Source organism: Agelaius phoeniceus, chromosome 9 (assembly GCF_051311805.1).
Source record: "Agelaius phoeniceus isolate bAgePho1 chromosome 9, bAgePho1.hap1, whole genome shotgun sequence".
In the NCBI taxonomy this organism is placed as follows: Eukaryota; Metazoa; Chordata; class Aves; order Passeriformes; family Icteridae; genus Agelaius; species Agelaius phoeniceus.
The window spans coordinates 17,078,213-17,094,142 of NC_135273.1; the positions used below are offsets into that span (position 1 = coordinate 17,078,213).

At 42.4% G+C, this 15,930-nt stretch overlaps 1 protein-coding gene across 1 annotated transcript; it reads right to left on the bottom strand.

Moving 5' to 3' along the window:
• Positions 1-483: 483 nt before the first annotated feature.
• FAS (Fas cell surface death receptor) lies at positions 484-13,801 on the bottom strand. Its single transcript, XM_054637094.2, has 9 exons — positions 13,470-13,801; positions 7,124-7,271; positions 6,429-6,563; positions 4,171-4,279; positions 3,663-3,727; positions 3,244-3,318; positions 3,041-3,105; positions 2,525-2,549; positions 484-1,717 (listed from the first exon to the last, which is right to left on the bottom strand). Exons 1-9 carry the CDS (start codon positions 13,605-13,607, stop codon positions 1,302-1,304), a joined length of 1,176 nt encoding a protein of 391 aa, XP_054493069.2. The 5' UTR covers positions 13,608-13,801; the 3' UTR covers positions 484-1,301.
• Between the last annotated feature and the right edge of the window lie 2,129 nt (positions 13,802-15,930).

Consider the following 15,930-nt stretch of genomic DNA (forward strand, 5'->3'; position numbering starts at 1 on the left):
GCTCAGCCTTACCTTGCCCTTTCCAGGTCCTGTGGTCAGGTGGCAGCCATGGGACCCTACCCCACACACCCAACACCCTGGTGGGCAGGTGAGAGCCAGCCCAGGTAGCTCTCTTCCTGTTTTGGCTGAGTCCTGATATTGGCTGGAGATGTTCTCCAGGGAACTGATGACAGAACCAAAGAAAGACATCTTTCCTACCATCTAATCTGGAAAAATCAAACCTTTCCAGTGAAGTCTCCCCTTCTGTTGAAAGACTTTGTGAGATTTGCACAAATGAGTGTGTGAAAAGGAAAGGCCTCACAGCAAAGCTGCCAGCACTATACTGGTCCTTTGAATTTAGGAGCTGAGTCCTCTGCCCTTGGTGATGGAAGAAAGGTAAGGTGTTTTTTCATGAGAATGATCTCCTTTATTCTGATTTTCTAACCTGAGTAAAGGCAAACTTAAATGTGACATCTATATACTGCCCAATAAGCAAGACAGAAGTAATGTTTTATGCAGATTTTTTTTAATGAAGAAGACACTTTCATTGTATCAATTTATGCATTAGAAAAGCATCATACACTCTGAAGGCTCCCTTCCAGAAATGATGATTCTGTTGTGCTGCTACCACTATTAACCCTGTGCTCCTATTTCTCTGAAGGTTTCAAACATTAGAAAAGGCTTACAAACGTTTCTGAGAACAACAGAGATAATTATTTTTACATAGAACTGAGAGCTTTTCATATAGAAAACTTGCACACATATACAAACCTCCATACACACACAGAAGTGCTTTCATGAAAAATAGAAATTGTATTTGCAGCAGAGTAGAATCTACACAGCAGCACCTATATTTCAAATTAATCAGGTGTAAGGCAGGTAATGTTATTTTTTCAAGTACTCTTCCTGGTACACTTAGTAGACTCATAACACCAGAGCTTTCCCTTCAAAAAAAAAGGGAACAGTCTGCATTTTTAATGTATGCAGAAACTTACATTGATTAAATAATGCAGGACCATGCATTTAAACCATTCATTTTCTTCAAATTATTTCTTTCCTCTTGTAAAGGATCCTATAGCTGGAGTCTTATATTGCACCTTTTAGTAAACAAGTCATAAAACTTGCTTCAAGTCCTTAACAACCAAAAAAGGCTAGAACTTTTTTTAAAGGAACAATATTGCTACAAAATTTGTAATTATTCCTTTTGCATATAATAACTTACTTGAGTTCAATCAGAACTGCCAATGAAAATGTTATTTTAAAACTTTGTTATTTATGTAAGAGAAATACCCATTCAGAAATAATTTTCAAATTACTCTGTACTAGGTCTCTTCCAAACTAGGAATGTAGGCTTTACTTAGCTCAGCACTCTCACTGTAGGAGTTTCTACCCTCCTGAGTGCAAATTTTGCTTTGCTCAGTGTCAGGATTACAAGACTGTCCCCCTTCCTGAGAGCTGGAAATAGCTGCCTTCATTTTTTCCTCAATTTTATCAGCTACAGCACACATTTTTAACTCTTTCAGGCTCCTTATTAGGGTTCTATAGGCACCCTTCATCCCATTACTTTGATACCAGACTCGAAACAGCCTAATCTTCTGTTCAGATGTATCACCAGGAAAATCCTGAATGATTTGGTCTATGGCAGGTTCTGATATACGGTGGTGACGAACAAATTTCTTGACTTCTTTGAGTGTCATCTCTGCCACAATACCAGGAATGTGGCTGCTCAGGTCAACATCTAGGAGCAGGAAAGGAAATTAATGCACCTGGTTCTTTTATCTTACTGGGTTTTATCACCTGCACTCGGATTTGATACTTCTATCCAAAGCAGATTAAGTTTAAGGTATTTGTGACTCAGTATGGTTTACGTGTGATTTTTTACAATATATGGCAGGTCTCTTTTTACATGTTCCTGCCAGATGCTAGGTATTTCAAAGATTCAGGCTTGCAGCCATATCGTTTTCTACCACCTAAAACAGAGTCTCTGTTCCCTCTGTAACCTATTCTGTCCTTCTCGATCATGGAAGTGTGGTCACCTCTCAGGTACCCATTTTTCTCAAAATAGCATTGGGAGAGGTCATGAAACAGGACAGGTCTTCTGTTGTGATACAGTCTTGGAGCTTATCTTTTTTCCTGTTGAGTACCACTCCTCTGGATTTGTCCTTTAACAGAATGTAGGCTTGTGAATCTTCCATCCCATTGTGGACTGCTCCCTTATCATAAATATTCATGATTATGGAAAACAGTTTGCTGTTTCCTAGTGTCTGTACCACATGCAGAACTGAAATTCACTTGTAGACAATGAGTGGTTGCTCCCTATAAAACAGAAATTCCTCCTGAGGCAAGACTTCCATGATGCCACTAAGTGCCTTGATGAACATTATATGAACTGGCACTTCTTTAGCAAGTGTTCACTTTTGTGCTGGCATGGCAGGTCTGGACAGTGACAAATTCTACACAAAAATACTCTTTTCTTTTTTTTTTTAGCTTAGGAATTTTTTATCTGTTTTTTCTTTCTACTGAATTTTGATAAATTGTTTCTTACCTTCAACTATAAGAGGTATAATCTCCTGAAAAAAAAAAAAAGGCAGGAGAGAAATAAGTAGAAACAACCTTTGTAAAAACCCACACTTATATAAGAGGATAAATACATTTCATGATAATTCTATGATTTTCTTTTAGTTTTCTCCATGATTCCTGTTTTATGAGTGGGAGAGTCAGACCAGACAGACAGACCTCTTTTGACTTGGGTAAATTTGGGGAATCACCTCCTAATGCCTAGAATTATGCATGGGGACAGGAACATCCTGGGTTGGTGGAGGCCTGATGATTTATGAAGTTTTGATCATGGTTATGTGACTTAGGAAGCATTCCAACAATCCTGAAGATGTAATACAGGGTTTCTCTTACTTCTCCCAAAAGAATTCTTGTGGTGAAATTTACTTCATTCATGTCATAGAAGAAAGGCACACAAATGTTTGGGGAGACCCAGTGCAATTTAAATGGAAAAAAGTTCTTTGCATAAAGCTGAGTTTTTTATGATCAAAGCAACAATACTTACATGCTTTCCTTTGCAAGGATCTCTGGGGTCCTCATCAATTTTAAAATGATTCCGTTTTCTCTTGTCTGAAACAACAAAAAATCATTTTTAAAATCTAGGGTAGGATATCTCTCCTTTGGACTCCAAGAATATAAAAATATATTTGAATAAGCATCTGAATGTCTCCTTCAGAGTACAATAGGAATAAGTAGGGAATCACTTACACCAGACTATTGCTCCAGCTATTGCTAGTAGTACCAAAACTACCAAAGCAGTGATCCACCACAGCGTTGCTGGATCTGTTGGAACATTGGAAAATTTGCATGAAAGTTAAGTCAAGAAATGCAATACAGCAGCACACCATATTTTCAACAAGACTGTGTCAGATTTTAAAAGCCCTCCTAACACAAAAGCCGAATATGTTAAAGACGTACCTATGGTGAGCTGCCCCTAAAGAGGGGTAACAGCCCCTACACCTGCACAGTGATCAAGGGAAAATCACACTCTGCAGGTCAGTAGAGGGCCCAGTGGGACTGAGGCCCTGAGCTGTCAGGAATTACTATGGCCAGTGTGTAGAACAGGACCATTGCAATTGCCTCTCAAAATACAGCACGTGCTGCACCTTGCTACGTTTATTTGGTACCTTTCGTTCCGCACACAGTGTCTGAAGCTGCAGTACATTGCTCTTCAATTACACCGCTGTCACATCTGCAGAAAATATGAACACAAATTATTAGGGGGATTTTTTTTCTCTCTTAAGCTGTTCAGAGAGCAAATCAAAATTTTCTAACCTGTTTTTTTCAGCAAAATATTTCACATATGGAAATTTGTGGCAGTGGGAAAACATATGAAATTATTTTTCAATGTAACAGTAGATCACATGAAGACAACAGGAAAGCTCAGATACTTTATTAGTCATTTTGAAAAGCGTATACAGACTCAGTGGATATATATTTTTTTCTATATTTCTTTGGAAAGCTTTCATGGCTGCAAACTGAACTGACTGAACTCAGTCAGCTCAAGTGCAAAGGAAAATTGGTATGCTTTCCCTGAGGTTATAGATTACCTTAGCTTCTGTCTTGAAACCAGCTGGAAAAAAATGTGATTACATATTAACAATTTCATATGTAGTGATGAAGGCATGAACTTACATGGTACATGGAATGCAAGTGTCACATCCTGCAGAACTGCAGAAATAGTTCTTTGCACAGGCACACTGCGTGTTCTCTTCTGGGGTACAGTTCTTCACAACCTCCAACCCTAAAAACAGATCTCTTAAGTGTATTAGTCTGAAAAAGCAGGCTTCTGCCCACAAGGTCTTGTCCTCAGACTTGCTGCTAGCTCCACCTCTGCTGGAACTGGCGAGGCTTAGCTTTATAATACACACACACGGAGCTTTTCTAAGGAGCTGGGCTGGCGGAGCTGCCAGAGAGACCTCTGCTGGACAGGAGTGCAGAAAACTCATCACACAGTGCAGCTCCAAAACTCATCACACAGTGCATCACACAGTGCAGCTCCAAAACTCATCACACAGTGCAGCTCCAAAACTCATCACACAGTGCATCACACAATGCAGCTCCAAAACTCATCACACAGTGCAGCTCCAAAACTAATCACACAGTGCAGCTCCGAAACTCATCACACAATGCAGCTCCAAAACTCATCGCACAATGCAGCTCCAAAACTCATCGCACAATGCAATTCTCACCAGAAGAGGACTTATTCAGCACAGCCAAATCCCAACTTCTTTTCCCCATTTAGTATTGTAAACTTCTGAGTTTCCAGAAGGAAACTCAGAAGATCACACAGCCAATCTCCCTACTTGATAATGGAGATGGGTTCTTTGCACTCCCTGACAGACAAAAAGTTTTTCCTTTTCTTGAAGACCTCCAATGATGGGGAATTCCACTGTCTCTTTTTTGCCTAGCATATCCATGGTAAGTATTCCTCTTAAGAATCAAAACAAATTATTAATTTTCTCGTATCCTCAGTTTATATGATAATGCTATCTCCATCCATGAAAATATACTTCTGCATTAAAAATTACTGTACCTACTATGAAAGCTATTTTCATAGGCATATAAAAACAGAACTAATTTTTGAGTTACTACATTCAGTGCCCTGCTGTAATTTGAAAATACTTGATATTTCAAAATTTGATGAAGCTCTACTGTGAAATCAGTGCTGAAGTAACGAATGAAATTAGTGGAAATGAATGATCATAAGAATGGTCCACATGGAACTTCAGTGGTAATTTTCCTCTTGCCTATTGTCAGTCTACTGACTTCTCTTGAACTACATTGCTGTCCATGGAATATTGTGATTAGCCATCCCATTACCCTTTTCCTCCCTTCAGTTTTAGTAATTGTGACACATATAAAATACTGAATTGTTTCACTCTTACCAATTTCATCACCCACACAAAAATGCTTATTATAGCAGAAAATGAGAGGAAAGTTTTCTATCCATATTGAGGTCCTAAAGGAAGGAGAGGGCAGTAAAGATTGATATTCCAACAGGTGATCTGAGTACAACCATATTGGAGTTGAGAACTGTCTGTCCATTCACTAAACTTGATTTTGGGTATGAGAAATGAAGAACTGTCATTCCCTAAATCCAAGCAGAGCAGATCTACAGGACACCTGGTGGAACTGGTAGGAGATGAGTTTAATGGAATTTTTTAAAAAAAATCTGTGATGGGTATTTATGCAATGGGTAGTGAATTTCTGCTGTAACCCAGCAGGTTCATGAAAAAAGGGCTCATAAATAGACACTGAAATGACTGGGTAGGGACAGATCTTCCAATGTCCTTTCCCTCAGCTGTGGATGCTGATAGCCTGCAGGGCCCAGACCAGAAAGCAGACAGGTTGGTTTGTGTTCTCTCTAGCCAGCCCCTCCTGCCTCCACTGCTGAATGCAGAGCTGGGTGGGTGGGCCCCTGCTCTGCCCCAGGAGGGCTGGCCTTCCAGCCTGACACACTGTCCCCAACTGCATCCCGAGTGTCTTGCAAAAGACAACAATCAGCTTTAAATAACATTATCCATTATGTGAAAGGCTATTAAAAAATCATTACTTTTTACACCCCTCCTTTAAACAGAGGGTGAAGAAGAGGGAGAACTTGACTCCCTTCCTTGACTCTAACCGGTTTGTACAGTGTCAGCTCAGCAAGGACTTTGGCAGATATTTGGAGAAATAATGGACCAGCTATTTGTCTTCCTACTTTGTGCTTGATGAAAGGGAGCTGCAGGATAAACTTACTACTTTCTCACAAATTCATTCATGTCCTACCACTAAAAGTTTTTTTTTTTTGACTCTGAGTGCTAACCACGACTAGGTATTGTGGAGACTTTTCAGTGAAATCCTGTGTAAAAGAGGAGTCATTGCTACAGTTGCTATTTCTATAGACATACCAAAGTTGCTGTCACACAATCTGCATCTAAAACACTTGTCTAAGTCATTGGGGTGATTCATGAATTCCTTTCCTTTCTGACATGGAGCACAGTGTTTGGTAACATCTGTTGGGCAGGAGACATTTTTAACAAAACCTGTAGAGACAGAAAACCAACAATTTAGAGAGCAACCATCAGCTCTAAGCCTAACATCAGAATTTCATTTTTAATCCCTAATACTTTTGATTCCAAATATGGAATGTATATTCTTTGTGCATGTGTAGATGCACTCCAGGAATGTAGTATACATAACTTTTGATTATCCCCACTCTTCCTCCAATTTAATACTGAAGGAGAACACGCTAAACAAAACTGTACATGAAAAATTGGAAAACCCACAAATGTATGGAATCCTCTAGGCAAAAGCATGTGTTTTCACTTTTTCAACCTTTTTCAAATATGCATATGTTAATTCTTGGCTCTTTTGTAACAAGCACATTATGAGAGAACTGGTCTCTGTAGTGAGAAGTTATTGGTGCATTGAGCTCAAGAAATATCTTTGAAGTGGCTAGTGTCCTGTAGCAAAACAAAGATACAGCTGGAACGAAGCACTGCATCCAGGAAACCACCTCATGCCACTTCAGTATCCCAGCACAAAGCAATGTGCATGCTGTGGTGTCCCCTGTTAATGACTTCTCAACACATATCATACTCACCACTTCTACATTTCTTGCAACACTGAGAATCTGAACTGTATTCATCCTCCTTGCAGTTAACTTCCCTCCTGGAAATGATCCTCCTATTGGATGTTATTGGAGCTTCAGTATCATTTTTGCAATGTGTTGCAATAACTAGGAGAGCCACCTAGGAGAGAACAGAAAATTGGACCAAAAAAATGTTTAGGACTGTGCACTAAAACTGTGTGTTTTAGTACTAGAAGAGTCACATGAATAGTGTTACTCTATAACTAAACATATTAAAATTCACTCCCTTATTAAAACTGTTCATTACTTTAGATTTAATAGACAATGAGGGCCCATATTAAAGCCATGAACCCTACCACTACGCTCTCCTTTCAAATTAATTTACAACAGATCCATTTCTTTGAATTTTTTGCACTGTCAATTGCACTATCAATTTGCACTGTAAACTGCATAGTGCTGGGAGCTTTTTGTTTTTATTTCTGTCATTAGGCAGTAGAGGTTTACTAGTGGCCCCTCCCCTGCCTCTTTTCATGATAATAATAAAAGACTGTGGCCCAGAGGCCAAACCATGGTTTTTATATTATTTTGGAAGAAGGAGGAAGAATGATAAGGATAAATCTGGCATAGTTTGCCTTCTTCTCAGCAACACTTTCTGGGGAATTCTATATTTACTGTGCATACACTAAATATGAGATGTCTATATAATGGAGCTATGGATGCTGACCACAATTTCAGTTAGATGCTGAAAACTCTTTATGTTAAATTACCGAAAAAACATTTTGGATATCAAACTGGCCTGTCAAGTGAAGGAAGTGTTATCTGTTGCTAACTAATGATGTAACCAATAAGACCATTGCCTTCTACAGGTAGCCATTTCTTGTCATCCTCTAGTCTATTCACAAGTGAGAAGGTGAAAAGAATTTTATTTCCTTAGCACCTGTCTGTTTATAATATATATAATATTAGTTACTGGACATAATTAAGAAGGCCTTTCTTTGCACCTGGAGGTGCAAAGCTGCAGCAGCTGAAACAGCATAATTAGCACTGGAGAAACTCTGAGTAGGGATGCTCAGCCCATCCCTTCCCCTGTTTGGTGCTCTCTCTTCCTTTGCTGCCAGAGCTTTCAGGGTGCTCTCCTCTGAATCCTAGTGTAATGATGTTAAAAAATTAAAGTCTCCACAGAAGCTTTCAAGGGGATGTGTCAAATTAGTGTGATTTGTTTTCCTTTTTTCTAGGAGAGCTACCTCACTAAACACTGGATTAGAAAGTCCAATTAAAAAATAATCACTGAAATATAGTCAGAGATGTACGACCAGTCTGGTTTGATTTTTCCTAAAGCACTATGAAGGAAATGTTGAGAGAGTCATGCAGAAAATAGAATATAATCAAAGAAGGAAACATATTTCTAAATTACTAATACCAGTAAAACCTTGCTTATTTTACCAAATGCCTGCAAACATAGTGTGTGCAGAGATGTGTTCCCTCACACCCACAAAGCTCTCTGCCTCTTGTTTATGCTTTTGTACAAATGGGCTATGCTGGTATGAGGGGCTACAGAAGCAGAACATTTTCTGCTGGATGCCCTCTGCTCCTGCTCACGGAGATGAACTTCCTGGTACACTTACAAGAAGTGGGGGTGACTTCTCAGAATTTGACACTTAAGCAGCACCAAGCACCTACATTGGCTCTGCTTGCAGGGATGTCTTACAACATCTTCCTGTGGAAGGAATAATGATAAAGCTGTGCAGACTTTTTTTCAAAGTAACGCCCTAATTTTTTCAAACATTTTTCCTCCTGGATTTGCACCCTCATAAAAGCAATCTATTTGCTATTTACAAATTTTGGGGTGTCTCATAGGAAAAAAAAAACAGAAAAGAATCAATAGTCATTTAGCTTCCTGTGCACACCTTAGTTGCTTTTTCTGTAGTCACTGAGCAGTAAACACTAATATCAGAAAGGAAGCAGTTTAGGGGCTTTTAGACAGGCAGGGATGATAGGTGCTTTTTTATGACATGTACACTCAAGCAGGGGTTGTATGTTTTCAACCCAGAATGAGTCACAGAGACTCTCTTTTAACTTTCTCAACCTAAAAAAAAAATAGTTTTGGTATCTAAACTGAAGACTTAGATTGCACTAAGCAGTCAAAGGGAATAAGATCAATCAGCTGGGGACGTCTACCCTTAGCAGAACCCATAAAAATATGAGCCCAGATTTTCTGCTTTTGCTGCATTTGCATTGCCCAGAAAACTAAAAGAGTTTTCTATCTGCTCCCTCTCCTTCATTCCAACAGAGCCCTCCAAAATGCTTTCAGGTATTTGCTAAGGACACTTTTATGAAACCTGTTTTCATTGCGTTTGTAGGGCACAGTGACAAGAACTTTCATTTCTTTGAATACTTGTGTCATTTTGGGATTCTCAGGCCTCCAGTTCTTCCTCTGTCAAAGTATTCTTCATGATATCTCAATCTATTTCAACAGAAAAGCTTCTGCAAGACACAGCTTATAGGTATGTAATCTCAGCTTTGAAAGTGTGTGAACTTGTAATTTGCATACAGGACTTTTTCAAACTTTACAATGTCAACCCTGAGAAAAAAAAAATCTCTGTTTTCTCCTGTTATCTTTATAATACATTTTATTTTTAGCAAGCCCCTTCTTCCATTTCTCATCTATAAATGCTGATGGATAAGTAGACTGGTGGTTACAGTATGTGGCCTTTTTTTCCCCTCCACATTTGTTACATGGACCAAGGTGCATGAGCTCATCAGGGGCTTTCTAAGTGTTAAAAAAGGAGGAGGAGCAGGGATTTTTCTTGCTTTTTTTTTGCCTCGTGGAAGTTAAGTTGCTAGAACTAACTTTATTTTAATATGCTTTTCTCTGTAATTAATCTCCCTTGTATTAACTCTGTCAGGCTGGCCTTTTCAAAGAGTAATTTCACTCAAAGAGTAGTCTTAAGAGGATAGTCTACTCTATTTCTTTCACTATGACGAGAAATTTCTTTTTCCAAAACCTCGAGTATCATTTTTCCTCCAAGTCTTTTTTTCTCCCACCTAGGCTGAATCTCAGATAGTACCAAAATAACCTCTAAAAATAGTATTTCACAATCTAAAATCTTTTATGAAAAGAACAAAAATAATTCAGTTCCATTTTTTAAAGCCCAACAATGGGAGTTGGTATTTCCCCACATCTAGAAGCACCCTGAGCTTCTTAAATTCCAAGGGAAATGCATGTGAGAGCAAATAGCCTCAGACTGTTCAGCACCTTAAAACACTCACTGTTCAAATTCAATCCACTACCTTTTCACATCTCAGCTGACTCACATGCAAACTGAAACGACATACTGGGGCTGGGGGTTGTATGATTGGTTATTTTGTTGGGTTTTGCTTTTCAAAAGTACTGTACTACTAAGCACCTACTAGTAAATACTACAGTAGTAAGTGTAGTAACTGCTACACTATTTGGAGAGTTGGGAGAGATATTGACAGCTCTCACCTCACTTTGTTGAAGCTAAGCATGAATTAGAGCTTGTCAGATAGAAATCTAGCAACTCTCACCCTTTTCCTTTTCTAACACAAAATGGTTTTCTTACGATTTTCTCTTTGTTCAGTGAGTTACTGCAGAGATGAAGGTGGTTCCTGTGGAAACATGCACAGACATGTTTCCAGAACTGGGGCCCTTACACTTTTCACTTGAGTCTTGGGTCATCCCACCATTTTATGGCTGTTTATGCATGTACATGTAAATGTGTGTATTAGTTTTCCATGATATGAGGAAGAAAGGCCAATGTAATGCAGGAACCTTGTTTTCAAAGGTACATCTTCTGAGCTTCTAGAAAAGTGCCTGCTCTGTAGTCATATCGTAATTACAAAATATTTACATAACAGTTCACTCTCTGGCCTATTCCTGTGGAGGGCTGTCTTGAGGTGATTTTATGGTGGTCCTTCATTCCTGCATGGCCAGGAGAGGTTGAAGATGAAGCAGGAGGCTGGGCTGGGGCCCGGGAAGGCCGGGCGCAGGCTCGGTTCAGCTCTCTCTCTCTCTCTGGTGTGCTTCGGGCTGTGACTCGGACTGTCAGCTCACTGCCTTTGCTCCATCTGTATCCCTGCTTGCTCAGGAAAGAAGCTCTTTTTTATCTTTCCCCACCTTTTCCCCTGGACTTCAGCAGAAATCATTCAGTGGTTTCTTTTTGGTTTTTTTTCTTTCCACGTGATCTGTTTCGGCTTGCAGTCCAGGGAGCCTACGGGGGTGGTGGGAAAGACCCAGGCCAGCAAATAAAGGACACTAAAACCCACCAGTTTCACCTGCTGTGAGGAGCAGACCAATGCCAGATGCTCTACAGGTTCCTATCTACTTTTTGCCTGAGCTGCTGCGTGGATTTTTTTTTCTTCCCTTTCTTGAGACAAAGGGAGCAGCCACCATCCTTTCCCCCTGGCCATGGGGCTGGGTTGGGAGTATAAGGTTCAATTTCTTTTTTCTGTCTTGTGGGTATCTTGCTTTGTTAATAAACAGGGTTTATTTTCACTTGCACCCACTAGTATTCATTTCTCTCATTGGCAAAAAGGGATTATTGGAGCCCTTCTCTTTAGAGGAAACATTAATTCCAGAGCATTTTTTCCTAAAATCTGTCTCTAAACTGATACAAGTGTGTTTCTCAGTCATATGTAATTCTGTAGCTTTTTCTACATGGAGAACTCAGATGTTTTCTAACTTCATAGACCATGGCTATTTTTGCATGACTACCCTAAATCTTCTTTTACTTGAGTGCAGCATGGATTCCTTGCAAAATTGAGGTCTCATTCAACAAACTGTTTTCGTGTTCTGGTTTAACCAAATAGCATGCCAAACTCTGACCATGTTTATTATTTTATAAGTAGTGAAAGAACACGCTAATTAAAACAAAAACCTTTTTAAAAATAGAGATTATGTAGGAATGCTACAGTCTTTCTAAGGTATACTGAAATTTGGAAACAACTGGAAAACAAGAGAAAATATATATATTCTCTGGAGCAGTGTTATAAATGAAAATATTTTTAATCTTAAGATATATATTCTGAATTGTTTCAACATACTGAGCTACACTGACATTTCTGCCACTAACTGGCTGCTCCTGTACAGGAAAAGGTAATACACACTTCTGTCAGCAGATGAGAATCCTCCTTTGTATTTAATTATGCTTTGATGATTTGTGCAGGGGCATGGATAGAACTCTCTGAAATAATTTAAGTATTTTACTGCCTGTTATGCAGTTGGTCAGATCACAATTTGATTTGTTTATACGTTAAGACTAGATTTTAACCTGACAAATCACAAAACAAGCTGTGTTTGTTACCAATAAAACCGCATTGCGAAGATACTTCGGTCAGCTGCCGTGAGATGTCTCTGGAACAGGAGAATTGGGCTGGGCAAGCAATGTGTCTGCAGGCACACTCGCAGGTGGCTGTGCTGTCCAGCAGGGCTCACTGCCACCCGCCTCATCCCCCTGGCATCCCTGGGCTTGGGGCAGCCCTGCCAGGGCAGGCACTCACCCTGCACCTGCCCAGGTGTGCGGCCCTGGAGCTCCCTGCCGCGGCAGCAACGCACCCGGAGACCCTGCGCTGGCACTGACACACACTGACACACTTCCTTCCTTTTCCTGCTGACGGCGGCCGTTCGGAATGGATCTTTGTCAAGGTAACTTTACTGATGAGAGTGAGACAGAAGCTCTCAGAAGCCGCAGGGACTCACTGTGTGCACAGGCATGGCGAAAGGGAAGGCCCCGCCCTACCGTTCCCGGTAAATGCTGACGCCAGGCTTGGACCATTCCTCTGGCTTCTCCTGGGCCACTATCATAGAGGTTCAAACTCCTCCTCCACAGGTATTTGCTTTTATGTTGCTTTCCCTGCTGGCTGGTAGGGATCGGCTGAGGTGCAGCGCAGGTCGGCTCCCGCCGAGCCCGGTTTTAGCCCGGGCACGTCCCGCACCTCCCGGTGCTGGCGGAGCGGGGACTCTGCACCTGCCTTGCCCGCGGCTCCAGCCACTATGGGTGCCTGCGACCAGCGCCAGCTGTCCCTGGGTGCCCCCACCTACAGCCACCTGCATCCATCCCCCCTTCTCTTCCGTCCGCTGGACACAACACGCACTTCACTGAGCACCCTTCAGAAGTGCCTGAACTTGAAAGTGAGTTTTTTCCACTTAAAACATCGCCTAACGAACTGACTGAAATGTCGGTAACAAGTTTGCCACGGCCGGTGGCGAGCAGCAGCCGGGCAGCGCTCCCCGCCCGGCGGCGCCGCGCTCCTCGTCCCCAACCGGCCCCGCCGCCCCGCCCGGGGCTGTCCCGCCGCCCGCCCGCCCGCCCGCCGCCCCACTCGGGCGGACACTTACGAGGAGCAGGGCGAGGAGCCCCTGGGCCACGCCGCCGCCGTCCCGCACCGTCCCCATGCCGCCGCTGCCCGGCGCCCTCCAACGGGAAGTGGCCCGTCCCTGCGGGACAGCCCGCGCCCTGCCCGCCGCTCCTCCCATGCTGGCAAGCACGGCACGGCACGGCCCGCCCCCGGCCCGGCACGGCTCGGCACGGAGCGGGGGGCCGGGCTGGGCCGGCCGTGGCGCAGGGCGGCCCGGCCGCGGTGCTCCGGCCCCGGGCAGCGGCTCCGGCCGCCGGGCGAGCCGCGGACACCGGCGGGACAGCCCCGAGGAGAGAGGGCTCGGAGCTCCCGCTCGGGTGTCCCGGGCACCGCGGGTGCTTGGCCGGGGACACCCACTCGGCAGCTCGGGGGTGCCAGGCACGGCCCCGAGGTCACCGAGCCAACAGCCTTAGTGCTGGGAATGAGACATTCGATTTCTGTGCTACAGGTGCTGGGCGGAGCTATTGCCTCCCTACCAGGGCAGAAACACTGCTTCTCAATACTGCCAAGGACGGGCGGTCCTGTATGGGTAGAATGGAGCAGGCGCTCAGGCTAAACTCACTGCAGCAGGCAGTACTGCCCTTTGCTGTCTTATTGAAAGGGTTGCTCAAGCCCGTGACTTCTATTTTCTACCTATTTCCAGTCAGTTCTTGTGTTTTTCCTGCAAGCTTTCAGAGGTTTGAAATGCTGGTAGTCTGGCCTCCTTTGTAGAGTTAGAAATGACGTGATGGAGTCAGTTATCGATATGTGTTTTCATCTTTCAGGTTTTGACATGATTCGATTGCCTTGGGAGGACCATGGTTGCAATCGAGCTGGCATTTTCATTTTAAACACCATTTTTCAGTGGTTTATGACTCAGATTTTCAAAAACTCTTCAGCTTTTCTGCTGATATGGCTCTTAGCTGCAATACATAACATGGACAAAAAAATAGCTACTGTTTTAAATACTTCAGGCTTTTAAACCACTTCCGGATAAACCAAAAGCACTGCTGACACACTTTTAGAGATGCTGCCTTTGGAGTACCCTTGAACAATCTACTTTTTGCCTTCCCAGTGGCAGTATGGAATGTAAGGAAGGAGAGGCATCTCTCTTGGGTGCAGTGCCTGGGTTACACGTCTCTGGTTCCTACTGGGCAAACCCAAAGCAGCGTGTCTGTGAGGCTGCTAATTTTAGTGGAAATTTGCGTGCGGGTAGGGGTGGAGTAGGGACTGCAAGCAATGTTGCCCAGATCCGGATCATTGCTGCAGCAGAAAGCTTGGTAGAATTGTTTCCAGATCCATCGCTCGAGGGGATTGTGTTTTGTCCTAAAATCCAAACCTTATGTGGCCGGGCCCTCAGCAGGCATTGCTCAGGGTTCAGTGGCACCTCGGTGTGCCTCTTGCACTATTTGCCCAATACCTTCCTCTGATGTCACCCTAGTCTGTGGGGTGCATGTGGTTTGCACTCCTCCCTGCCCCCAGGGTGTGATGACTGTGAGCATGTAGCTTTGCGGTGAGCTGTTTTTCTCTTAGGTAGAGAGCTTTGAGACATGTTTGAGAAGCCACCAGATTCATGTCAAAAAAACAGTGCCTGCGTGTGATGTGAAGTCGTACCTTATGTAGTTAATAACTGTAATTGTGGGGAGGTTTTATATATATAATAAAGAAAGAGAAATGTGTTTGGGGGACTTTTTTGTTGTTTGATGAGAAGACAAAGGACTCTGCATGATTTAATGTGAATCAAGCAAAAGCTGTTTATTGTTCTTCTAAACATTGTTTATATTTACTTCTTATCTTAGCCTACCCACATTGTTTAATTGGTAGCTCTGCTTTGTCCATGCATCTCTTGATTGGTAGCTCTGCTTTGTCCATGAGGCAAGCACGCATCTTTTCCTTAATCTAATTGGTAGATGCTGTGTCATTTTACTTGAGTTGACACCCCTGTGTTTGTTCAACAACTTTTCTGCTTCTTCTTTCTTCTTGCAACATCAGCTTTTTTATCCACAAAGATGATGTTGTTCTTTAGTTCCAGAAGGTTAGGCTGGTTCATTTAGTATATATTCATTGTCCTGTAAATATGACCCTACACTTTGTCTATTCTGACTGTGAGAATAGTCAAACAAATAGTTGGTATCAGTGAGGACTATAAGGCCAGTGTTTTCATCTTTGCTCTGTTCCTTGTGTTGCAGCAGCTTCTTTTCAGCTGGTGAAAGTGGAAGTATTGACTCTTTTCTTTACTCACCCTTCATCTAGAGCTTAATTCTTGTTCCAGCAGCGGCCTGCCAAGCAGTACAGGCTCTGCAGTTTGCCAGCAGATGGCCTTGTGCCTTGCTTAATGTGGGAACAGGGTCAGGCTGGGGCAGGATGCAACTCGAGGAACACACTTTTTAGCTCCTTTGCAATTCCAGCTTTAAAAATGTAAGGTTCTGGAATAAAAGTGATTTTTTTTTAATTTTTTTTTT

Excerpts from the sequence above, each read along its gene's own strand:
- FAS (XM_054637094.2), bottom strand. The coding sequence starts at position 13,607 with ATGGGAGGAGCGGCGGGCAGGGCGCGGGCTGTCCCGCAGGGACGGGCC. Across the intron at positions 7,272-13,469 it reads GGCTCCTCGCCCTGCTCCTC|GTGGCTCTCCTAGTTATTGC; the intron begins GTAAGTGTCCGC and ends GTTCTCTCCTAG. Across the intron at positions 1,718-2,524 it reads TATACCTCTTATAGTTGAAG|ATGTTGACCTGAGCAGCCAC; the intron begins GTAAGAAACAAT and ends TCCTGCTCCTAG.